We start from the raw sequence: 27,320 nt of genomic DNA on the forward strand, positions 1-27,320 counted from the left end.
GTAGCCACGTGTTCAACTCCTCACTCTCCCTATTCCTCGCTTTGCTAGCATGCGCACGGGTAACAATCCAGAGGTAACTACTCTTTGTTCTAGCTCCAAGCTTCCACCCTAGCTCCCTGAACTTCTGCCTTAATCCCCATCCCTTTTCCTACCTATGTCATTGGTGCCTCTGTGGACTACGACTTGGGGCTGCTCCCCCTCCCCCTCAATTCTGAAAACATCATCCGAGACATCAGAAACCCTGGCACCTGGGAGGCAATACACCAATCCTGAGTCTCTCTCATTCCCACAGAACCTCCTATCTGTCCCCCTAACAATGGAGTCCCCAGTGACTAATGCTCTGCTCCTCTCTCCCCTTCCCTTCAGAGCAACAAGGACAGACTCTGTGCCATGGACCTGCACCCCATGGCTCTTGTAACTTCTGACTTTGTCAGCCTCAGTCCAACACCAGCACCTCCACATCATTTGAATTGTTTGAATATTGCTACCGTGTCAGATATGGATAGACTCCTAATAATAACTTAGGATAGATTTTCAGAAAGAAACATGATTTTGTAATGTAATACAGAGACAACAATAGGCCATTCAGCCCATTGAGTGTGCCCCACCATCCAATACAATTGTGGCTGATCATCCACTTTAATGTCTCTTTCTATACTATCCCCATATTCCTTTACATCATTGTTACTTAAAAAAACTGTTGATTTTAACTTTAAACCTACTCAGTTGGAGATTCCACAGCTCTCTGGAGTAGAGAATTCCAATTAATCATAACCGGCTGAGTAATAATACATACAGCATAATGGAGGTATCATCAATGTGAGATAAGAATTAGTCTTCAGAAGGACTGTGCAGTAGTCATTTATACTGAAACTGTCATGAACAGGTGCATCTGCTACAACTGATAGTAAGAGCAACAAGAAGTTGGTTCCCTCACCACCTACTCCAGAGCTTGTCCTGTAGCTGGCCAGAGAAACATAGAAACTAGTAGCAGGAGCTAGTCATTCCACCTACGAGTATGCCCTGCTATTATGGTCATGGTTAATCTTCTCTTCCAATGCCATATTTTTGCTTTCTCCCCATACCCCCAATGCCCTTATAATCTAAAAACATATCTACCTCTTGATAAAAACCAAAAGAACAGCAGATGCTGTAAATCAGAAACAAAATTAGAAATTGCTGGAAAAGCTCAGCAGGTCTGGCAGCTTCTGTGAAGAAAAATCAGAGTTAATGTTTCGGGTCTGCAGTAGTATAGGTCCAGATAGTTTGGGAAATGACATTAAAGTGAATGATCAGCCATGATTGTACTGAATGGTGGGGAACACTCAATGGGCCAAATGACCTGTTGTCATCTCTGTACTACATTCGCATCACATTATAAAACAACTGAGCAAGTCTGGCAGCCTCTGGGAAGAGAAATGAAAGTTAACGTTTCAGGTCAGGTGACCCTTTCTCAGAAGCACATGGCAGGACTGTTCTGTGAGGAGGGATTACTTTGACCGATTCTGTATACATCAGTGCTGAGAAGGATGAGAGAGGATCTGATTGATATGTGGAAAATTTTAACCGGGCTCCTCAGACTAGATGCAGGATGGATTTTTACCTTTGTTAGGGAGTCTAGAGCCAGGACACAATCTTTGGACATGGGGTAAACTAATTAGAACTGACATAACTAAACATTTCTTCATAAGATCAGAAGATCTACAGCAGAATTCGGCCATTCAACCCATTGAATTTGCACTTACTACAGTTACTACATTTGTCTTTATATTGCAATGTTAATGGTTGTGTCTGAGATATTGTCTGTATGATTCACGAGAAAGACTATGTAAATCTGTTGCTCAAATAGTCTGTAGGACAACTCTCCCAATTTTGGCACAAGACACCAGATACAAGAGGACTTTGCAGGATCAAAGTGACAGTGATGACCATTGTCATTTTTTGTGTCTTGTTGACACTGGGTGGTCTGTCTGGTTTCACTATTTTATCCAACTTAGTGTGATTAGACACAACTGAGTGACATGATAAGCCATTTTAGAGAGGACGGAAGGCCAGATCAGGTGAAAAAGGCAGATTACCTTCCCTAAAGGACACCGGTGAACCAGACAGGTTTTTACAACATTGAAAATCATTTCATGGTCACCGTTATATTTACTAATAGAATTTAAATTTCACCATCTGCCATGATGGGATTCAAATCCAGAACATCAGCCTATATCTTTGGACAATAATACACTGGTAATACATTACTACTCCACCGCAACCTCCCCTCTTCATAAAACTTAAAAGGTGATCCATGCAAAAGTGAATTGTGACGTGGAGCAAATAACATGACAGGCCAAATGGTCTATGCTGATCCAGTTCTTTTTAAAGTTCCCTTTTCAGAGCAAAGAGTTAATCAAGCAAAGAATGTGACTGAACAGAACTTAACAGACAAAGAGTAATCTGCACACTGCTGTGCTGACAAGAGTTTACATCTAAATGAGTGATCAGGGTAAGAATTAGTCTATCATGCTGCTACTTGAATGCCAATTCAGATGGAATTGGTATCGGTCAAGGCATAACTAAACAGGGATGTGAGAGACTTTAGAATGTGAAGCCAGGAGGACAGTATATTAATAAACTAACAAGACAAGCTGTTTGAATCTGTCAGAGCAAGCTGACTGTTAAGTTTTAATGGAAAAACTCCACATGAGATGACGATCTGCCTCTCACTCAAAATATCATTGCACAATTGTAACTTGCTTACCTCACGCCAAGTCCTCAGAGTAATCACATGCACTGACTGGAAGAGAAGGGACAAAAAAAAAGTCAATACATTTGTCATGTAATACGGAAGGTTTCCACTGAATTCAGTAAAAAAAGGCACAATTTCCAAATCTTGCATCTTAATAACAGAGTCACAGAGGTGTACAGCACTGAAACAGATACTTTAGTCCAACTCATCCATGCCAACCAGATATCCTGAATTAATCTACTCCCATTTGCCAGGATTTGGCCCATATTCCCTCCAACACGCCCCTGGTGCTCACCTTCCACCCTACCAACCTTCACAAACCAAATCATCCACCTACATTTCCGCCACCTCCAAAAAGACCCCACCACCAGGGATATATTTCCCTCCCCACCCTTTCCGCCTTCCGCAAAGACCGTTCCCTCCGTGACTACCTGGTCAGGTCCACGCCCCCCTACAACCCACCCTCCCATCCTGGCACTTTCCCCTGCCACCGCAGGAACTGTAAAACCTGCGCCCACACCTCCTCCCTCACCTCTATCCAAGGCCCTAATGGAGCCTTCCACATCCATCAAAGTTTTACCTGCACATCCACTAATATCATTTATTGTATCCGTTGCTCCCGATGCGATCACCTCTACATTGGGGAGACTGGGTGCCTCCTAGCAGAGCGCTTTAGGGAACATCTCCGGGACACCCGCACCAATCAACCACACCGCCCCGTGGCCCAACATTTCAACTCCCCCTCCCACTCTGCCGAGGACATGGAGGTCCTGGGCCTCCTTCACCGCTGCTCCCTCACCACCAGATGCCTGGAGGAAGAACGCCTCATCTTCTGCCTCGGAACACTTCAACCCCAGGGCATCAATGTGGACTTCAACAGTTTCCTCATTTCCCCTTCCCCCACCTCACCCTCGTTCTAAACTTGCAGCTCAGCATTGTCCCCATGACTTGTCCGGACTTGTCCTACCTGCCTATCTCCTTTTCCACCTATCCACTCCACCCTCTCCTCCCTGACCTATCACCTTCATCCCCTCCCCCACTCACCCACTGTACTCTATGCTACTTTCTCCCCACCCCCACCCTCCTCTAGCTTATCTCTCCACGCTCCAGGCTCACTGCCTTTATTCCTGATGAAGGGCTTTTGCCCGAAACGTCGATTTCAAAGCTCCTTGGATGCTGCCTGAACTGCTGTGCTCTTCCAGCACCACTAATCCAGAATCTGGTTTCCAGCATCTGCAGTCATTGTTTTTACCTCTCTCTCAACCCTTCCTATTCATATACTCATCCAGATATCGTTTAAATGTTGTAATTGTACCAGCCTTGACCAGTTCCTCTGGCAGCTCATTCTCTACACATATCCCTTAGGTCCCTTTTAAATCTTTCCCCTCTCACCTTAAACCTATGCCCTCTAGTTTTGGACTCCACCCACCCCCCTCCCCCCCCCCCCTTCCCTGACCCCCACCATGGGGAAAAGGCCTTAAGTCCAGAGATACTTGAAATCAAACAGAACAGTCAGCTGTGCAGATTCACCGCTGAGTCAGACAGCAGTGCAGTTTTATTTCTCCATTTGATTCACTTCCTATGTTGTCACTACCTTTGTCTCTCTTCCTCATTTTTAAAGTTCCATTGTTTTGATTTTTGTTTTCCCAAAATTCAAAAATAATGAAACAGTTTACCAAACATTAATTAATGCTCGAGGAAATCATTCCAACACTGAAAATACCTCAAAAGAAAGAGACACAATTTTTTCCCGTCCTCCACCTTAGATTATCCAGAGCCTTCAGAATCAAAAGGTTCTGTCTCCTGGGGTTCTGAATTGTGGAAATACTGGGAGCAGTAGCTAAAAGGTATGTCAGACATTAGTAGATGGAGAAGTCTAGGTTGTACGACCTAAGGACTACTCAGCCTCAAAACTGTGTGAAATCTGGTAGTTGGATTGACTTCTCTTCAGTCCTCTTGTAAAAGAGCAAGTGAGAGTGCGAAAGGTAGAGGCAAGGTTACTAGTTGTGCAACTGGGGAAATCCCAGGCTAGTTGTGGCAGGTACACAGGTCAGTATTTCAGCATAAAGCAGAAACAAATGTCACACTGACTACAGTAACAGGAGCCAGCTTTAAACTTGTTCAATGTTTTCAATCACTTCCAGAAGACAGAGAAAGGCATTCAAAATTTTTCCCAAGAGGTACAATTTCCCAACAGGTGAGATTCCCCCCCAACAAAGGGATTCCTCCTCTACTCTCTCTGAATGGACACTGAGATAGAACAGGAAGTGGATATGGAAGGATCCAGTGGAGGAAAGAAGCTGAATATACCTCATGCAATATCATGAGTTTGATAACATGGAAGTCTTGTAACATCTGCACAGCCTGGCTGTGGTGCCTTACCCAGAGTCCTGTGTACTGTTTTGGTCCCTTCATTTAAAAAACGATATACCAGCACTGGTCACAGTTTAAATGGGGTTCACTTGGCTGATTCCCACAACAAAGGGGGTGATATACCAACAAGCACCTGAACAGTTTAAGACTCGATTCATTAGACTTTTGAAGAATGAAACATATTAGATTGTGAAGGAGATTGACAGGGTGAATTTTGGGAATAAACAAAAGAACTGTGGATACTGGAGATCTAAAACAAAAGCAAATTGCTGGAGGAATTGAGATGGTCTGGCAGCCTCTTTAGAGAGAAAACAGAATTATTAGTTAATGTCCAGTAATCATTTTGTCAGAACTGGAAACAGTGTTTTTCTCTTTACAGACATTGCCAGACCTTCTGCGCTTCTCTAGCACACTCTGGTTTTCATTTAGATGCTAAGAAGATATTTCCACTGGTGAAGGAATATTGAACTAAAGGGACATGGTTACACTTCGGGGACATTCATTTAAAACCAAGATACAAAAGAGTTCCGTCTGTCAGAGGGTGGCGATGCATGAATTTCACTACCCAGAGTGTGTTGTAGGGGCTAGATTACAGCAAGTATATAAAGAGGAGGTAGATAATTTTTTGAAATAGCACAGAATTGACAGCTGAAAGAAGCTGGCACAAAAGAGGAACAGAGGTCTCGGGCAAATAGACTGTAATCCTGTTGAAAGGTGGGGCAGGCTTGAGAAACTGAATAATCTACTTCTGATTGCCCTCATTCTCTAGTGGCCTGACAGTCATTACTTCAGCATAGAAAGGAGTTGCATGGGGACCTGGGAAATTTAAAACTGCTGTGGAATTCCTCTATGTCTGGAACTCTTGCAAGTCTCCAATTAAATTTACCAACTAAATTGGATAATTCAAAGGGGTGCACTGAAATTAAGTAAAATATTTACTCATATCTAATTAGATGCTTAAAGCTAACTCCAGGGTAACTATTCAATTTCCTCCATACTTAACTCACACACATCCAACTACACCTCCACCAGACCACTACTCAGGCCTTCACCCAACAACCCCCAGGACCCCTTCCCCCACACGGTCCCCCCATTTCTCTATACCACTGGATACGTCTCTTCCCCCCCACCACTTCTCCATGCCATTGGAGACAATACTCCCATCTCAGGCTTGGTACCCGACCTTCCTTCCTCCAATGTCTAATACACTCTCCATTCCCCCATTCCACATGGCTCATCCATCCCTGCTGCTTGACACAGATTTCTCCCACCCAACCCCAAACTACCCTAACCACCTTGCGCCCGAGCACCCTATCTACCCAGCATAGAACCCACTACTCATCTGGCATCTTATTCCCTGGTACCCTATCCCATAACCAGCTGTCATTGCTATCTGACTAATCTTGCACCCCTAACCCCTTATCCATCTGGCATCCTACCCTTCGTGCATCCTAACATCACACTTACATTATGTACTCACTGTTTGACAGCAGTAATCAAGACGTCTCTCTGGACGCTTAAATTTCAGACTGCAGCAGATGACTGCTGTGAAAAGGGAACCTAATTTGGCTTCTCCTTTCAATTCTGCAGTACTTGTCAATGAAAGTACAACTCAAATTTCTGAGGGAGCCTGGAATAGAACTCCACTCCACCCCAGCCCCCTCCAGAATTGCGGAGCTCCCTCTTTCCAAGGGTAAGAAGAGGCAGAATAGCAATCAGCATAAGAATGCCACCTCTCAGAAATCTTGTCCTTTATTTATTGATGCCAGCCAAGCACTGCTCACTCTCCAAAACTAGGCTGTCAACTTGTCAGACAGCTAATATTTAAAGATCCGTTTCCGTCAGTGAAAAGTCCTGATGAAAATACTTGCCTCCACACCTTGTCCACAAGGGCAGTAGTAGTAAGGAATAATTATCAAGTTTTAAACAAAAGAAGACAGAATAAAGTTGAGCAAGTTAAATGACCAAAACTTATACTGAAAATATATATAGGGAAGAAACAGCAAAGTCCGGGTGCATATACATTTATTTTTATGTAGATTAACAATACTATAATAAAGCTACTTCTGGTGTCTGAAGTATATTCATTATTCCAATGCACACATTTATTTCTGCATATAGAGCTGAGGAAAAAATGTAATATCCAGCAAGACAGCAATTGTACCTTGCCTCACAGCAGTCTATAAATAGATAAAATAAACCAAGTATAGGGAGTGAATTGAGCAAACATAAAATGCATCAGAATAGACAATGACCAAATAGTAGGATATAACTGGGAGCCTAAAAGGCATTTGAATTTAATCAACATTATGTAAGACACTTTCCCCTTTGCAATCAGAGTCCAGCGAACAAAATGATTTAAAGATGTGATTCAGTTCCTATTTCAATCAATGCCCAAATTGTATATTCCAGCAGAGCACCGTGACAGATTTCCCGACTATCAGCCTTATCTGTGAAGATAAACAACACAACTTCCTGGGACTAACGGTGGGGGTCCAACTTTTTCATGGTGGAAAAGATTAATGAAATGTCCCAAAAGGCGCAATCCTTTTAAAAGAAATTCAACGCATCTTTTGCTGAATAAAACATACGCTCGTGCTGTTTCATAAATATGCAGAAGCTTACCTCATGCTCTGATGCTTACATTATAATTATATTTCCTGAATAAATTCTGAATAGTGAGGAAGATGTATATGTTACCTTGGTTCCCAGATAGATAATTTGTCCTCCATAGCCACTGACTGACTGGTAGCATGCTTTTTCTCCAACCAGAGCCTTTGAGAAATAAACAATATTTTAATTTAAATTATTTTTCAAAATAACTTAGCATAGAACAAATAATGTTTTAACTTGTTTGGGGAAACCCTTAAAAGATTGGACAATAATAATCATAATTATTCTGTTCTGAAAGGCACCGTGGGTCTATCGACAGCACATGGACTGCAGCTGTTCAAGAAGGTAGCTCACCGCCACCTTCTCAAGGGCAATTAGGGACGGGCAAGAAATGATCAGGCAGTGACACCCACCTGCCATGAGAGAACAAACGCAAATAAACAGACAATATTAAGTGACACCACCACTTATTTCAGCTTTCCAATAAACGTAACATGGGAACGATTGGCCAAACTTGGACAGAACACAGCCAGTAATGCCAGGCAGAGAGGACCACTCAGAGCAGGTAAACTGACCACCTGGTCAGCTAAGAACATAATTTCGTTCGGAAGAGTAGGCCATTTGGTGCCTCGAGTCTGTCCTGTTATTTGGCAAGAACACGGTTGATCTGATTGTGGCCACAATATCCAAAATATTGACTCTCCTGCTCCTTGGATGCTGCCTGGCCTGTGCTTTTCCAGCACAAGACTGTTCGACTCTGATCACCAGCATCTGCAGCCCTCATTTTCTCCTTCAGCCCATCATGTCGATGTTGGTTAAAAAAAAACAAATACCGAGCTATTATAATCCCATCTTCCAGCGTTTGGCTCGTGACCTTGCATTTCTGCATCGCAAGTGCACATCCAAATACTACATAAATGTTGAGGGTTTCTGCTTCCACCATCCTTACAGACAATGAGTTCCAGATTCCCACACCTTCTGAATGAAAAATCCCCTTCCTCACACCTCTTCTAAACCTCCTACACTATCGCTTAAATCTATGTCTTTTGGTTGTTGATAATCCAAGGGGAAAGGTTCCTTCCTAACTATCCTATCTGGGCCCCACATAATTTTATATATCTCACTCATGTCCCCTTTCAATCTGCACTGATCGAAGGAAAACAACCCCAATCTGTCCAATCTCTCTTCATTAAGGTCCCAGGAGTGTTCCTTCATCCCAGGAATCAACTCATTGAACCTTCGCTGAAGGGTTTCTAATACAATTATGGTTCTTTCTTTCTTAAATAAGGATACCAAAACTGTACACAGTCCTCTAGATGTCATTTCATTAGCACCATGTACTTTTGTAGCAAAGCCTCACTATTTTCTACCCAAGTCTCCTTGTATTATGAACTCAGCTGTGGATAAGTCAGATCCTAGGGTGAAACCTAGCTTGTTAGATCAACCGTTTTATTTTTGTAATTTGCTTTACCATGATGGTCAGTTATTGGATATATTTACAAGAGACAATGTTGTTTTTAACTAAAGATCAGAAGATAATTACACAAAATAAAAAAAGCAATTTCAAGTTGGAAAGATCATATCACAAACAGCAAAACAAATTTGCCCTGAAACATTCTCTGCACTCACTTAAGTCCAGTGAAGTCATAGAGATGTACAGCATGGAAACAGATCTTTTGGTCCAACCTGTCCATGCCGACCAGATATCCCAACCCAATCTAGTCCCACCTGCCAGCACCCGGCCCATATCCCTCCAAACCCTTCCTATTCATATACCCATCCAAATACCTTTTAAATGTTGCAATTGTACCAGCCTCCACCACTTCCTCTGGCAGCTCATTCCATACACGTACCACCATCTGCGTGATAAAGTTGCCGCTTAGGTCACTTTTATATCTTTCCCCTCTCACCCTAAACCTATGCCCTCTAGTTCAGGAATCCCCCACCCCAGGGAAAAGACTTTGTCTATTTTATCCTATCATTCCCCTCATGATCTTATAAACCACTATAAGGTGACCCCTCATCCTCCGACGCTATAGGGAAAACAGCCCTAGCCTCTTCAACCTCTCCCTATTGCTCAAATCCTCCAACCCTGGCAACATTCTTGTAAATCTTTTCTGAACCCTTTCCAAGTTTCACAACATCCATCTGAAAGGAAGGAGACCAGATATGCATGCAAAATTCCAACAGTGGCCTAACCAATGTCCTGTACAGCCGCAACATGACCTCCCAACTCTTGTACTCAATACTTTGACCAATAAAGGAAAGCATACCAAACACCTTCTTCACTATCTTATCTACCTGTGACTCTACTTTCAAGGAGCTATGAACCTGCACTCCAAGGTCTCTTTCTTCAGCAACACTCCCCAGGACCTTACCATTAAGTGTATAAGTCCTGCTAAGATTTGCTTTGCCAAAATGTAGCATCTCACATTTATCGGATCACTATTATCTTCAATCTTTCTTCTCGGGAGGATATTATGAAGCTCGAGACAGTTCAGAAGAATGTTGACGGGAATGGAGGGCTTGAGTTATAAGGAGAGGCTGGATAGGCTGGGAGTTTTTCACTAAAGCATAGAAGTTGAGGGGTGACCTTCTAGAGGTTTGTAAAGTCAAGAGGGGTATAGATAAGATGAATGGCAGGTGGCCTTTTCCAAGGGTGGGGGATTTCAAGACTGGGGACATATTTTTAAGGTGACAGGAGAAAGATTTAAAGACAACATGGGGGCACATTTTACACAGAGTGGTTCGTGTGTGGAATGAACTTCCAGAGGAAGTGGTAGATGCAGGTATAGTTACAATATTTAAAAGACATTTAGATAAGTACCTGAATAAGGAATGTTTGGAGGGATATGGGCCAGGGGCAGGGGCAGGTAGAACTAGATTAGTTTGGGATTGTGGTCAGCATGGACTGGTGGGACCAAAGGGTCTGTCCCATGCTGCATGACTTAATGACTGACAAGGTTACAAACGTTTCTTCACAGTGACTTTCCACACATTTGAAAACAAAATTCTCTGCCTCTCCCCAACAGAAAGGCACAGGCTAACTCATCCATATTTCTTACAGAAATCTGAAGTAAAAACTCAAGACATGGAGACTGCCCAGCATGTTACGTGTGGGAATTGTGGACACTTCATGTGACCTAGATGAACACATGTCCAAGAACTGTCACCAACTGCAGAAACTTCAGCTGTGAGCTCAAGGAGTGAATGTAGTGACAGTGGTACATCTGTGAGGCACAGGATAATGTGGACAGCATATTTGGGGAGGTGGTCACACAGCACGATAGAGGTACACAGGCATATGGAGGCCATGTAACCACCAGGCTGTGCAAGATAACCCAGTAGGTAGTGCAGTTCAACAAGACTATTTACTCAAATCATTTTTGCATTATGGATGCAACCTCAGGGCAATGGTTTCACAGAGATATGCAAAAAGAGCCAAGCTGATGGAACTGCAGATAGCTCTGTTACACAGGAAGGGAGAAAGTACAACAGGAGCAGTCGTAAGGGATTTGTTAGGTGGAGAACAGACAGTGTTATTGCAACCGTGGACGTGACATTTTTCCAGTGCAGCATGATCAATCAAAGGTCATAGCCCATACTGGTTTCCAAGGGCATGGGTAGGAAGGAGGATGTGAAGAGGAGGAACTGGCTCACACTTATATGATCTCTGACTTATTGGTTAGAAGATACTGCTTACGGCAACCGATGAATGAAATAAACTTGTCTTTCTTCAGGTTTGAGGGTGTATTTTAAACCACAGAGAGAATGACAGCACCCTCCTTTTTGTAAGCCTATTGGTTTCTGGCCAAATACTCTTCAAATAGTAAAGTTAGCCAGTCAGCTACCTCGGAGCCAATCACATAGTTGTTGGCAGGCCTTTGTCACTGTTCCACAGATCAATCAGCTATTTGTGGCTGGCCAAATTTCATTTTGTACACACTGTCAGTTCTAAATTGTCTGTAGTAAACATTCTCTATTGCTTGAACAACCAACAACGTAAACACACTTGCAATAAGTAGAGGGTAACTTGCTTTTAAGAAGGACAGTAATGATTTCAACAATTTTTTTAAAAGTCTATTTCCTGTTCAGTTCGCAATCAAAACAAAAGAGATACGGTCTTTTTTGTTAACGACATTTTAAAAAAAAAATCTATTAAAACTTTTACTATCTGTTTTTACGCCTGCAGCTAGTTTTCTTTCATACTGTAATATTTCTCTCATTCATTTTCTGTCAATATTTGTTATTTTTATATCCTGTTCAATATTCTGATCTGCCACCCATCTATGTACAACTATCTGAAAAGTCACATCATTTCAAAATGTTCTCTTCCTCATAACAACTAACTAATTCTCTCTCCACAAATGCTGCCAGACCTACTGACTGTCCCCAGCATGTTTGTTGCATAACAACGTGCTTTTTACTTCTAGTGTGATACTATTTGGAGCTGCTTTAGGTTAGTGAACCAAAGATGGTGCCTCCTCCTCCAAGGTCTTCAAAAGGCATAGACACCAATGGTCAACAATTAAAATTGTGCACTCACAAGAGCTGATTCAGAGGAGCACAGATTATACTGAAGGATTGTGGAGCTAGAGAAAGGATAGATAGGAGAAGGTCATGAAGAGATTTGAAAGCAAAAATGAGATTTTTGAAATCAAGACATTGGCGGACCAGTCGGTCATATAGGTCAATGAACACAAGAGAAATAAGGAACATACCCTGCTGTGAGATCAGAGATGAGCAGTGACATCAACATTTTAAGGAAGGTTGACTATAAGACACTAGTTCTGAGTGCGCTGAAATACTTCAGTTGCGAAATAACAAAGACATCAAAGCAGGTTTGAGCAGCAGCTGAGCTAAACTGAGGTGAAGTTGACACTAAACAATATAGTTTTAATGATGGCACAAAAATACATGAGGTTGGAAACTCATCACCAGATCAAACGGGAAATCAAAATTGTGACAAATTGTCAGGGGCAGGGCTGAAGACAGGAATGGAGTTATGGAGTGAGCACCAAAATCAATGACTCCAATTTTCCTAATGTTTAAACTAAGAGGATTTCTGCTCATCCTGTCGCAAATATCAGGTGAGCAGTCTGAAAAATTAGCAACAGTGGAGAAGTTACAAGGGGTATCGGTGAGGTGGAGCTGGGCGTGTCAGCATACGTATGAAAACTAGCAATGTGCTTTGGACAATGGAAATAAGGGGCTGCATGTGATGAAAAGTGGGAGGCAGCCCAAGGCCAAAATCTTTAACATCAGGAGCAGGAAGAGAAGCCACTGCATGTGACCTTTTGGCCAGGATTTAATGGATAAAAATGGGATGTGGTGAGAGCAGTGAGGCCTAGCTAGTCGAGAGTGGCAAGGCTTTGGTGGAAGATGGTGCAAAAGACTGCAGGCAAGTCGAGAAGAACAATGATGAAAAGATGGACCTGTAGATAGAACTGAACAAACAGGATGCAAGGAAAAGCTATGGAGGGCTTTTAACATAGCATTAGGCACAAGTTTAAAAAAAAACATTTAACTTTTCACAAGTCACCAAACAGGAAATGTTATAAAAGCTATTGAAACAACCAGAAAGAACAACACTGAGCAAGCAGAAAATAAGCTATACTTAAGCTGGCATGATAAGTTGAATCTTAAAAATCAGTTTTAATGTTCTAGAATATGACTAACAGAATGTCATTCATAACTTAGCAACAACAGTCGCTAGACTAACTATAATGCTCTGTAACACAATCCATCATCCCAACAAATGTAACATACATCAACACTGCTTACCGAAATAAACTAAACAGCATTGTGCAAACTTTGTTCTTTGATATACATCATTTATCATTTCTCATGTCCTCATCATGTCTCTCAGAATGTTACTACTAGTATTTCTTTTGAAGTACAGTGACTATTATTATGTAGGTCATTGCAGTAGCTAGCTTATATACAGTGAGGGCCCACAAATAACAATTCAGATAAATGAACTGTTAACCTGTTTTGGCAGGGTTAGTGTTGAAGGAGGAATATTAAAACATCGGAGGACATCACGTCTTTTCATAATTTTTTCACTAACTGGTGGTATGAACAATGCCCTGTCAACCTGTGCAAATTACAGGCAAATCTTCCACGTGCAAGGTAACAATATTGCAGTTGTCCATTTAAATGTTGATCTTATTTATTTGCTCACATCTCCAGACTTGACTCCAAATCTTTGAACAGAGTGGTAGAGAGAACTTTGTTGAGTTAATCTATAAATCTACATGAATTTCCAACTGGGATTAAAATGAGGTAAGGAGCTTTAACTTCAAAAGCAATACTCATATAAATCATTTAAGTTTGATTTTCATTTATTGTTATTCAAGAAAGTAGTCAAGTTAAAAACAAAAATTATTTAACTGCATAAACATACTCAGATTTGGCAGACAGACAGTTTCTGTGAAAATGAATCTGCTAGCTGAACCAACATTAACTTTGAGGTCTTATTTGGAAATAGTGTGTGAGGATGACCATGCACCACAGTAAGAAAGACAAAGCAATAAGGTTTAGTCAACGATGGGAACGAAGCACAGGCTCTGAAGGGAAGAAAGGATGGAAGCTGGGAAGACTAGGAGTAGTGAGAACAGGGGTAACAGGCGTCTTGCCATTTTTTAAATGTATGGAAAAAGAAGTATTTGTCTAAAACAAGGCGAAAGTGGCTATTGCAGATGCTGGAGATTAGAGTCAAGATTAGAGTGGCGCTGGAAAAGCATTGCCGGTCAGGCAGCATCCAAGGAGCAGGAAAATCGACGTTTCAGGCAAAAGCTCTTCATTACCAGGTAAATTTGAGGTCGGGGTGGAAGGTGTTAGTAAAGTGGATGAACTGTTCAACCTCTGCCTAGGAACCTTCTAACCACAAGGGATGAATGCAGATTTCTCCAGCTTCCTCATTTCCCCTCCCCCCCACCTTATCTCAGTCCCAACCCTCGGACTCAGCACCGCCTTCTTGACCTGCAATCTTCTTCCCGACCTCTCCGCCCCCACCCCCTCTCCGGACTATCACCCTCACCTTAACCTCCTTCCACCTATCGCATTCCCAACGCCTCGCCTCCAAATTCCCTCCTCCCTACCTTTTATCTTAGCCTGCTTGGCACACCCTCCTCATTCCTAAAGAAGGGCTTATGCCCGAAATGTCGATTCTCCTGCTCCTTGGATGCTGCACTTTTCCAGCAACACAGTTTTCAGCTCTGATCTCCAGCATCTGTAGTCCTCACTTTCTCCCACTCATGAGGTCACTGAACATTTTATAGCAGAGCATCCTGTTCTTCTGAGATTGACTAAAGACACTATTTGCTCCTATTGCCGTTTTGAGTATTTGTCTGGTTGGTCTCCTGTCTTTCCCAAGAAAAACAAGTCTTCTTCATTACACCTTCTACACCAAGGTGTCTACTGCAGCATCCAAAATCTTTAGAGCTTGATCCTAGTTATGTCATCCTTCTGACTTTCCAAAGTTAAAGAGCTCCTGCACAAGTGCCAACATCTGCCCCAATCAAAATCCAACTCTCCTTTAGAGAGTCACAGACTAACTTGAACTGATGCTGGTAAGTCACAATTATGGTGTTTGAACCATTGAACAGACCAATTAGCACTGGACGCTCGCAGTTATTCAAATCACCTAGCATCAAACTTGTTTGCTGCCTACATTACATAAAGACCATTTTTGTTCTTTTAGACTGGATTAAGAAAAGAGAGTAGATACTGCTTTGAACCGAAGAAACTGTGCACGATGTTTGTAACTTTAAAAACTGAAACAAGTTGCTGGAACACACAAGCTGTATTTACAACACTGCCTTTTCATGTAGTGAGTGAGCATTCCACACAGAATTGCACCATGTGGGTGCTCAGGACAATTTTGTCCAGAGGCAGTCTTTTGATTTTTTTAAAATCAGAATCAGACTCAGCCGATTGATTGTGACCACCTGCCTATGATCCAACCTTGTGTTTGGACAATACAGCAGAAAAATCCGGCCCAGTGAAGAAAAAACACCTAATGCCTCTCTCTCTCTCCATTCTGTGTGAAGAAGTAAATGAAGATGTCCTCCACATTTCTCTTGGCAAATTCCCTTTCAAAAGAAAAAGGGGGGAAACCATATTCAGAGGCACTGAAGAGAAAAGCCTCAGCCATTGAATGAAAGATTGTATTGTTATGCTGAAAGTATCTAATGGGGTCTTTAAGGTCTCATCAAAATTAATACAAGAAGGCATGTGTGCTTCATAGAATTTAAACCCAATCAATTTGCTAACGATAGATACAAACTAATGAGCGAATCTGTCAGCTGAAACTACTTTATACAAATGCAAACTAATGAGTTCCACTGTCTTTCAGCTAGTCAGGGACTGGTGACAGTGAACACTTGGAGCTCTGTCTCAGATTCCATGGCATTGGTATCACAAATTCCAGCCCGCTGGTGCAAGTCCAATTGGGTTTGCGAGACCAGGGAAATCTGATGATGTCCAATGAGTTGGGCAAAGTTCCTGATATTAATATTGTTCTGAATCTAATGTTACATGCTGCAAGACAATTTCCCAGTACTTTCAGTACTTTTCCAGACATTCCATCATCCAAAAACGAACTCCAGGTGTCTCTGTGTTAGCTGCACAATAGTCTGTTTCCCAGGCCCCAGACAAGGTGGGCGCAGTTACCTTTCAACCAAACCAGGCTGTTTTTATACTAGGCCTGCTTTCCATGTAAATCTCCACATTATCATGACCAATTGGTTTGGAGGTTTCATTTTACGCCCAACTGTATGTCAGCGTATCCACAACTTCGTATTATCAGCAAAGTGTCAGAGGAAAAGAAAAGAGCTCAAAAGAAAACAATACATACTGGAGCCAGTATTATGCTTCTGGCACTTAAGCTGTCTTTCTCCATCCATAATACTTGCATCTCATGTATGTGAATTTTAAGAAAATGGTAGGGATAAAGCATGGATAAATAATTCAACATCTCTACTTATTGCTATTGGTTTTAAAAAAGTTTGATTATTCTAAATAGCTATGTTCCTATTACGGAAAAAAGTCTGGTGTATTTTTTTAACCTGAATTTTTAGGTAAAAATTGGAAAATCAGGTTACAATTAGATTTTCACACATGAGAACTCCGCGAATACTGGGGCTTGGTTTTCAGTCCACTTCCCCACTGAGTCATGAAAACTGGGGCTAAACCATGGCACATCATGATCCCACTGCTTGTCTTCACGAGCAATTATTCTGAAAGTGAAGCCCAGCTATTATAGGTTAAGAAAGGGAGGATTTATGATGCAGTGGCGTTGTACCTATCTCATGGCCAGGAAACCCAGGTTCCAGTCCCACCTGTCCCAGAAGTACATAATAATCTCTCCAAACAAGTTGATTAGGAGCAAATTTTAGATCAAGCAGATAACTACAGTTTTGTTTAGGTCGCTTGGAAATCTGGGTGCATGCTGTAATCATAATAACACCCAGTTTAGGTTTGTTTTGCTTAGATTTCCATACAAGCTCATTTGCATAGCACAGAACACTTAATTCACCTTGAGCCAGGATAACTGTGCAATGTTTTAGAATGTCTATCACCATTTTGCATTAAAAAAAAATTATTTAATAATGATGAACTTGATGAACTTGAAAATTTAGTAAGACTAAATTTGTAATCAGTGTCCATTCCACTGAATAACTCTATATTAAAATGGCTTTAAAACTATGCTGACGGAGAAATCATTAGTTGAGCGGGGTGCAGTAATTGGTTACTTAGGAAAGTTTATTGAAATGTCTTCTCAATGTACTTATTAGTGTTCATGAGCCTGAGGAAATGGATGCAATTAGCACGATTTCGCTATGGTAATTAATTCATTGTGGCATTGCCACAATGTTGAGTTATCCAATTAGTTTCACTGCCTTATTCTTTCCACTGGATGTTTTCTCTCTCTTCAAACATATTTTTCAAGCTCTTTTTGGACCAAACCCGCTTCTAGCAATCTTTCATGAAATGTATTCCAGAACATGCAAAAATAAATTCTCCTGGTCTCGCCTTTGGTTCTTGTGCTAATTATCTTAAATCTGCTCCCTATTGATCATCCTGTCAATGAAAATAATTTCTCTTTTAATTTTGTACACCTTAAATCTCGATTAAGTGTTGTCTGTATGTCTTTAATTATATAATTACTGTATCTAAGCAGTTTTATATATGGTGGGATTGAAGTCTGGGAGTGAATAACCTTCTAAGAGAGACTGATGGCATTGAAACCTTGAGAATGAAATTTCCTGAACTGCTCTCAACAAAAACAATCCTGGCTTCTCTTGCCTCTTCTTGCTGCAGTTATACAGGGCCTTGATGAGGTTGTACCTTGAGTATTGTGTGCAGAGTCAGTCTCCTAATCAGAGGAAAGACATTCTTGCTATTGAGGGAGACCAGCGAAGGTTCACCAAACTGATTCCCGGGATAGCAGGACTGACATATGAAGAAAAACTGGATCGACTGGGATTGTTTGTAGTCGCTGGAATTTAGAAAGAATTTAGGGGGTCTCCTAGAGACATGTAAAATCCTGATGGAACTGTACAGGCTAAATGCGAGAAGAATGTTCCCAATCTTGGGGAAGTCCAGAACAAGGAGTCACAGTCTAAGAATCAGGAGTAAGCCATTCAGGACCAAGATGAGGAAGAGTTTCTTCATTCAGAGAGTTGTGAACCTGTGGAATTCTTTTCCACACAAAGCTGTTGGGGCCAGTTAGTTAGATATATTCAAGAGGGAGCGAGGCATAGCCCTTGTGGCTAAAGGGATCAAGGGATATGGAGATAAAGAGGGAATGGGATACTGAGATTGCATGGTTAGCCATGATCATATTGAATGTCGGTGCAAGCTCGAAGAGCTGAATGGCCTATTCCTACTCCGATTTTCTGTGATTCACACAATTCACTCAATTGTTGTAACTCTCCTCTGCACCCGAATCCCTCAATACCCTAACGGTTTTGCCAGCTGTGAACACAACACTCTAACTGCCTATAAACAGCAGCTTAAAGTTTGAGGATAACATCCTTGCTTTTGTGTATATGACTATTTGTAAAGTTAGAGATCCCATGAGAAAAATCATGGGAATTAAGTGCATTAACTCAATGAAAGAAAACCACACAATGCTGGCAGTTGTTGTTAACTAGATGGGCAACTTACAACAGATTAGTAGTCAATTGTCTTCATCATTCAGCCACCTTGTCTCACCAAGCACTGTTCACTGTCGAATTGGCAATATCTGCTCCCCACTACCAGTGCACAGAATTTCATTCCCCACCAACCTCTAAGAACAATACAATAGAAATCGAGCACCAGAGACCTCAAGAGAAACTGGCAATGAGTTACCACAGAAGTAGTTACTCTTCAAAATATAAAGGCCCATGAGAGCTGGTGATTTATATGATGTGCAATGCTTCCAACAGATTTGTGTTCCTCATCAAACTTCATTGATGTGTTTAAAAAGCTCACACCTAGAAATCTCAGCATGCAACATTTCATACATGCCCTGGGGAAAAAAAACTGTGAAGTAGGAATACAATTAAGGAACACAGGGAGTATTGTTAATCATTAGTGGAATATCCAACTATAACACATGGACCCATTGATTAGATTTAATGGAAACAATTATATATTATTTTATCAAATAGCAATGTGTCAAATACTTTGTGTTGTGGGTGCCTTGAATAATTAGACACTATGCACAAGCCCACCATTATAACCTAGAACCACAGGGAAGGTAACGTTTGATCAATTTTACCCTTACCTTTTCAGTGAAAATATGAAATTATTTTCCGTCAATCAATATTGTCCTTAACTCATATCTGAATTGAATTTAAATAAGATAAACAAAGGCAAACTTTGCAATAATTTTGCTTTGAGTTAGAAACAATCAGTTAATGAAATTTACTTTTGAGCAACCAGTTTGGACACATCTCCTGACAGGTGGAATGTCAACACAGACCTTCTGGTCTAGAGGTAGGGATGCTACCACTGCAGCAGAGGACCCTCCCTAACCATTACCCTAACCATCAGGGGCAGCACGGTTGCTCAATAGTTAGCATTGACTCACAGCACCAAGGACCCAGGTTTGATTCCACCCTCTACCGACAGTCTGTGAGAGTTTGCACATTCTCTCCCTATCTGGGTCAGTTTCCTCCCACAGTCCAAAAATGTGCAGTTAGGTGGATTGGCAATGGTGTCCAAGGATGTAAGACTAGGTCTATTAGCCATGTGAAATGCAGGGTTACAGGGACCGAGAAGGGTGACGGGTCTGGCTGGGATGCTCTTTGGAGGGTCAATGAGGACTCAATAGGCCAAAAGGCCTACTTCCACACTGTAGAGATTCTATGATTCCACCACTTTGTATTCATACTGATCTCCATTAGCTATTAGAAAATATTGCTCCTTCGCAGTGACATTAAATAATGTTTCACCATTTAATTATTTTAAACTATTTATTCTGCCCCTATTAAGATCTGTTTGCACTATACTCATTTAACAGAGCTCCGTCACTTCCACATTAGATCTGAGACACTGTCAATCTTCACGGAATACAAATGTCTTTTAAAATCTTGTTTTTAAGACAGATGCAAACCAGTCTCCAGTTTGAGTTCAATCAATATCCTACAGCACACTTGGTGTGCTCTCTTTACAAATGACTAGAACATTGTAAATTCTTTAGCTGCAGGGATAATAAGCATCCGGAATCAACAGAAAACATTCAACTGAATTACTCAAGAATAGAGGAATGGTGCCATTCTTCATTGCTACACAGAGGTTAAACTCTGCTGTTGCCACAAAAAGACTGATTCCATGAATAGAATATAAAGATATGTGGAAATCAACACTGTTCCATTACTCCAAACATTTTGCTGCCTGACGTGTGTGGCTTTCACACAACAACACTGACAAGTCTAACCTTTTCAATATCCAACTGATCCACTATTTGTTGCGCTTACATACCTTGGTTGGTTTAAATTATCTATGAATAATTATGATAAAACTGCAACATGTCGTGAGCACAAAAGCCATACAAGTGTCAGTTCTCACTTATTTGCTCATGTTTGCTCTTACAATTAAATAATCTTTTCCTTCTCCTCTGTCCTCCTATAAAACTCCTCAGGGGACAGTTCAGGAAATGGAGGTCCTGTCAATGCACAAAATACCAGATCTCCCCCTGTGAAATAGTCTCTAAATGGTGCTTGAAGCATAGGATAATCTAAATATAAGTCAGTTTTGTGTTGTTCTCGCATGAACAGTATGACATGGAGCATCAATTAGACAACATAGCTCCAATTCAGGTCACTATTCTGTTACGATCTCAGTAGCATTCATAACATTTTCTCTTTAAAAATCTGAAAACTCATAATTCCCAAAAGAATGAAGTTATAAGGTTCATAATTTAAACAAAATAATTTTACTACGCAAACAAAGAATTTGAATAAAATAAATGTGCCACAAGTAGTTATTTACAGTTATGATATTCAAACCAGTATGAATACAATTACTTATACTCCAATCCAACCTCCTTTGTTCTACTTCCACACACATAGGACTTACAACCTCAAACTCAAGTCAGATACTCAGCTAAATTTGCAAGATTAATTGCTTGGTCTGAGTAATGCTTCAAAAATTTGAGTAAGGGTTGAGATTTCTTGGATGTCGTTTTACAAGCAGTATGACTTTCCACTCAAATTTCTGACAAACTGCCAGTCAACTTAGGTACCTCTCACATCTTAGCCACCCTAGATCCAAGAAAGTTCTGATCTGATTTTTTTTTTTTAAAACTCTGGAGTCTTGCAACTGAAACACTTTCTTTTTTCCTTTTATCACAACTTGAGATATTCTAGAAGTTCAACTCATTATCACGAGTCCTCCAGTTAGCAAGTGTTTTATTTATTTTTAACTGACACAAAGTTATAACTGAACTTTTGTTTGAGAAAAATGTTTTCTCTTCTACAGCCAGCTTGGTCACAGAGTTACCCCCAGGTACTTACTCATCCTGTAATCAACTTCTTTTCTTCTGTTGGTTATCTCCCAGGCAACTTGGTCACATGCTCATTTACTGTTTTACCACAAATCTGATTCTAGAGAAACATAGTTCTTACAAGGACTATCATACTAAGTTAAATATAGGCTTTCCACCAATGGTATTATGTCCAACATAATCCTCAGGCTTTTTATTTCTGCAGAAAAGCAGATTCTGTAAGTAGACAAGTCTTCTATAATCTAAAACCTTTTCATATGTATATTTTGCACAAATAATTGCACTGACAGATGTAAATACATTAGCGTACAAATAACCAAATGTAGCTGATACCAATGAATTGATTGGGTCTACAACTTCTATCCAAATCATAGGTGGATGATCATATCACAGCAGTAACAAATTCATCTTATTTATGATGTGACATACCAGTGACTGTGTGAAATGCCCATCCGTTTTATCCTGAAAGACAGTAATGCCACAATACCAAGTTTTTAATTGTAATCAAAAACTGTTGGTAAGATCATTTCAAACACAGATGAAGATACAGAAAGAAATTAGCAAGACGATACCTGTCTTACACAATAAAAATTTGAAACAATCAGTTCTGCCCTCTTACAGATCTTTTCAGTGACTTTAAACCAAGATTCTATATCACAAAGTAAATTGTGCATAGAATCATCCTGTTAACCCCATGGCTCTAGAAGTGTAGAGCATCAGACATCACAAAGCTACTCTACAATAATGTGCTTTCTTTCACTTTGACATCAATATAAAATAACAGATAATCAAACCATCTCTACTCATGATCAGATAGAGTCAGAGAGCTGTGCAGCACAGAAACAGACTCTTTGGTCCAACTTGTCCATGCTGACCAGATATCCAAAATTAATCTACTCTCATTTGCCAGCATTTGGCCCATAAACCCTCCAGATCATCCAGATGCATTTTAATTGTTGTAACTGTACCAGCCTCCACCGCTTCCTCTGGCTGCTTTTTCCATGATCAAAATATTTCCAATGATTAACTAAAAAGGTATGAACAATAGTCCCCTATTCACCTAATGAGCTACCTGTTTACTTCTGGACTCCTCGCTATATCTGATGGGTATGAGCTAGAATCTACAAAGAAAATACTTTCAAAACAGACAACTAATCTGACATCTCTCCAAAAAGAGATTTCTGGTAAAAGCAAATATCAAAGTACATGGCTGTAACTTGCAGGCAGCTCAGTTCTGATTTGCAATGTGAAGTTTACTAACCTAAGACAACTACCCTTTTAATTTATTATCTTGAAAATATATTGTCCTCCATGTATAATTTTTTTAAATTTCCCCTTTTCGATGCAGAATAAAGTTAGTTCACATGGAGAGTCCCAGAAACTTTCTTGTGTGCAAGAAAACACCACTTAAACCCCCCATCTGATCACAATGGAAAATTAACCCCAACTACCAGGCTGAGACTAATTCTCTCAGCAATTACATGCATTCAGTCCCATGCATGAATGCAAGGGATGATTTTCAACTGTTGACTCAAATTCACTAAGAGACATTTTTACAGTATAAGTAGATGTTTCAAACATCAAACCATTCAAGGCTATTTTCTAAAACCAGTGAGCATAAACTAATCATGAAAACATCCATTATTCCTTGCGAGTAAATACAGTTACTGAACTTTCCTCACGAAAGTGCAGCGCATTACCCAATGTGCAATAAAGTGAAAGTAATTAAAATCACCACAGTCCCAGACTATTGGACTTCTCTCTCATTAGAGAGACAACTGGTGGTGGTTTAATCTGAGGGTCAGATTAAGGAGTGCGTTCGAAAAAGAGGGATGTTCATTGTAACCTCAGCCAGAATGGGAACTGAACATGCATTGTTGGCATCACGTTGCATCAAAGATCCATGCAACTGAGCTAATGTTGATTACCAAAGTACTGCTCTGTCCCAACTTGGGAAAACAGCGTCTTGTAAAAGGACACAAGAAGTTCCAAAGAAAAGCCCAAGTGATCATTTATAATCCATTTCACCTTATGTTTATGTCACAACACGTAGCAACAGAAAGGAAACAATTAATTCAAATAGCAGCTTAAGTGCAAGTGGCATTTTCTGAACTCTTACCAAAGCTTGGCTAACATTTCCACCAGTGGCTAGGGATTTGAAGTGGCTACTGTTGTAAACCAATTGAACTTCAGCAATGTCCACGATCTCCAGCTCTTCTTGACTATGACGGTCCACCACATGGAGCTTCTCTGCACTGTCCAGTAGAGCCAATGTACGAGAATTAATCCACTGTGAGCAGAGAAAGGGGAAAGTTAACAATACATTCTCCCCTGATTGTTCATGCAAAATGTGAATTCCACCCAAATGATGGAACAAAGACAAAACATTATTTTGTATGATTCGGAGATGCCGGTGTTGGACTGGGGTGTACAAAGTTAAAAATCACACAACACCAGGTTATAGTCCCACAGGTTTAATTGGAAGCACACTAGCTTTCGGAGCGACGCTCCTTCATCAGGTGATTGTGGAGGGCTCGGTCGTAACACAGAATTTATAGCAAAAATTTGCAGTGTGATGTAACTGAAATTATACATTGAAGAATTGATTGTCTGTTAAGCCTTTCATCTGTTAGAATACAGTGATAGTTTCACTTCTTTCATGTGTAAATCACAAAACCCTTTTTTTTAAAGTTGCATTCTCGGGTTAGCTGTTAACATTGGGTGATAGCTAGACAATGTGTTGAAGGTGTTAGCCCCCTGTGTTCTCTGTCTATGACCTGATGTTTAGATTGATTCCAAGCTAAAAAGTGAAATAACAGAGTTTTACATAAATTCATGCATATTTTCTATGGTTATCCAATAACCTTGTCTTACTATCCAAAAGTATTACCAAGCACTACTCCTTTGATGGAGTTTACTGTACTTTGTGCTAACTACAGCTGAGATGGGGACAGAACGTCTACCCTTGGATTTCTTCCCATGCCATTCTTTTTTTGATGCAGCTACACTGCCTCACCCTGAATATCTCGTGGGATATAATGACCCTCTTCCTCTCTCTCTCTGGAAGAATTTTTTAAGCACACATAATAAAGCAGCTTGAGTGGAAACCTCAAAGTTTGCAAGGGAAATTGCAAGCATGGATGTACAAATAACACATGTGGTACCCTGCCATTGTTAAATAAATAATTGATAGCCTCGGTTAACACCAGAAATACTTCTAATATAAAAAGTCGCTAACAATATACTTGCGAGAACCGCACTACAGCAGAATACATTTTAAGGGCCTATTAAGGATGGCAGGAGGTAAATGCGATATCCAAGCAAGTTAACATTCATCTCAAGTTCAACATAAAGACTCAAGGCTTCATCAGCAGGGATAACAAATGCCATCCAGGAATTGAAGCCAGAAACTGGTAAGACGTTTTAGATTAAGAAAAAGACTAATTCCTTTTACATAAAGCAATGGTAGAAGAGGAGTCCTACCCGTTTAGTTTTTAAGCAGGGCCCAATCAAGCACCAGCAGGCAATTGCTACTGATCAACAGATATAATGGATCATTCCTCTCACTCACTACCATTGGTATTACACGACTCACATCAGCACAAGTGTCACACCCAGTCACCAAAACAGTCAACACAGCAGAAACATTCCCGATGGAGGAGGAAAAGTGCATGACTGATTTAAAAAAAAACACAATCTCAATATAAGGATTAATTCCAACCTCTGCACTGTTTTAAAGTACTTTGGTTCACCATGCTTGTCTTAAACTGTAATCCGTACTTGTTTAACACAGACATTGAGCCATTTATTTTAAGGGAAACTGTTGAATTGATGTAAAAACGAATTCTGATGTGTCTAATTGTGAAATGTAAATAGGACACCAGGATTTTCGCTCGGTTGTGCTGTTCACCCTAACTCATTCAAACCAACAGAAATTTCAAGCACAGCCTCACCTCTATCTCTATAATCTCTTTCAGACCCCTAATCTGTACATTTCTAAATACATTCAAGTAAGGGCTCTTGAGAATCCCAATTTTAATTTCTCCACAAATTGATGCCCAAACCTTCAATTGTTTAGGGATCTAATCCTTGAGTTCTTCTGAAAACCATCCACCCGCTAAAATCGCCTTTAAATTTAATTCTTATTACTTATTACTTTGTGTAAAACTTTGCTTGTAAAGTCCTGTGAAGGTCCCTGGCTTACCTAGTGATGTCAAAGGTCCTCGATAAATACTAGTGCTGGTTGTACTGAGCATACTGAAGTACTTCACAGCAGCATCATCAAACAAATACAGAATTAGATTGATGGTGGGAATGATACATTCAAGATTTTAAAAGCAATTATACAACCTCAGTACATTACCACCATCTGAACTTTCTGAGAATGAGGTGATACGAATGTAAGAGCTGGTGTACCTGCAAACGTCAGAAAATAAACTATTTTTTTTTTAAATGGTAGCCATGATGTGGAGATGCCAGTCTTGGACTGGGTGGACAAAGTTAAAAATCACACAACACCAGGTTATAGTCCAACAGGTTTATTTGGAAGCACTAGCTTTCAGAGCGCTGCTCCTTCACGAGTTACCTGATGAAGGAGCAGTATTCCGAAAGCTAGTACTTCCCAATAAATCTGCTGGACTATAACCTGCTGTTGTGCGATTTTTAACTTTTAAAAGAAACAGTCTAAAAGCAACTGCTTTGAAAATAGAATTAATGTATTAAAAATTAAGAAGGAATAAGAGACTTTCTATGTCAGGTCACTGTAAATTAAGCTTAAGTGATGAGGTGGAAGAGACTTGACCTTCAGTCTGTAATTTCAATTCATCATCCACTCTTTCTACACTCACATCAAAATGATGCAAGGGGAGCAACAATAAAAGGTGCACACATTTACATTATGGATTTCAGAGGAGAATAGCAGGTTTTTTTAAACAAATTCAGTTTATGTAACTACTAAAAAATCTTCAAGAGCATTATCAGGGGTAATGCATTTTGTACGCTCTGTTATGACAAATTAAACAGTGTGAAGGCATGACCTTATTCTATACTGCAGTAATCCATTGTGACTGAAACAAACAGTAATGTGTGGCAAAGGTCTATAATTCCTTCACTGTCATTGAAATTCTCTCCTTAACAGCACAAGGACTGCAGCAGTTCAAGAAAGCAGCTCCCCACTACCCTCTCAAGAGCAACAAGGGACAAATAATAAATTCTGGCCCAAACAACAATGTCCACATCTCACAAGTGAACAAATGAAAATGCATTATTATTATTCATGAACTTGGATTGAAGGTGGAAAGAAACTGGATTCTCGTTTTCAGTTCTACGAAGGTGTCAGTTTTGTTTTTAAATAAACAAAGGACAGGAAATCATTTTTGAACAGAGTTTAAATTCAATTTCCTCGAAAGCATGTGACTTGAGCTAAACAACTAGATGAACTACCCAAAAGGTTAAATAAAGAAATAGTCACAAAACTGAACTTTTATGACATTCAGAAAGACAGGCGAGGGGACACAATCAGGTTTCAGTTGAGAAGAACAGTGTCTTACCAGCAGAATGGCAGTTTAGTTTTTAGCTGTCCAGGCCTTCAGAGCT

At 40.4% G+C, this 27,320-nt stretch overlaps 1 protein-coding gene across 4 annotated transcripts in view; it reads right to left on the bottom strand.

Annotated features, from left to right (window-relative positions):
• vps8 (VPS8 subunit of CORVET complex) overlaps window positions 1-27,320 on the bottom strand; it is a 570,470-nt gene that overhangs the window by 492,126 nt on the left and 51,024 nt on the right. For 3 of the 4 annotated variants that reach the window (XR_015757598.1, XM_043693078.2, XM_087988772.1), the window contains 4 exons: window positions 23,845-24,015; window positions 22,155-22,187; window positions 7,811-7,885; window positions 2,750-2,785 (listed from right to left, as the gene is read on the bottom strand). Coding sequence is in view for 3 of the 4 variants with exons in the window: in XM_043693078.2 (XP_043549013.2) it covers window positions 2,750-2,785; window positions 7,811-7,885; window positions 22,155-22,187; window positions 23,845-24,015 (315 nt within the window). In the remaining variant the exon portion in view is untranslated. The remainder of the gene's footprint in view (window positions 1-2,749; window positions 2,786-7,810; window positions 7,886-22,154; window positions 22,188-23,844; window positions 24,016-27,320) is intronic. The other variant, XM_043693080.2, reaches the window with a different exon arrangement.

Source organism: Chiloscyllium plagiosum, unplaced genomic scaffold (assembly GCF_037043375.1).
Source record: "Chiloscyllium plagiosum isolate Xiang-an unplaced genomic scaffold, Cpla_swu_hap1 HiC_scaffold_7, whole genome shotgun sequence".
NCBI lineage: Eukaryota > Metazoa > Chordata > Chondrichthyes > Orectolobiformes > Hemiscylliidae > Chiloscyllium > Chiloscyllium plagiosum.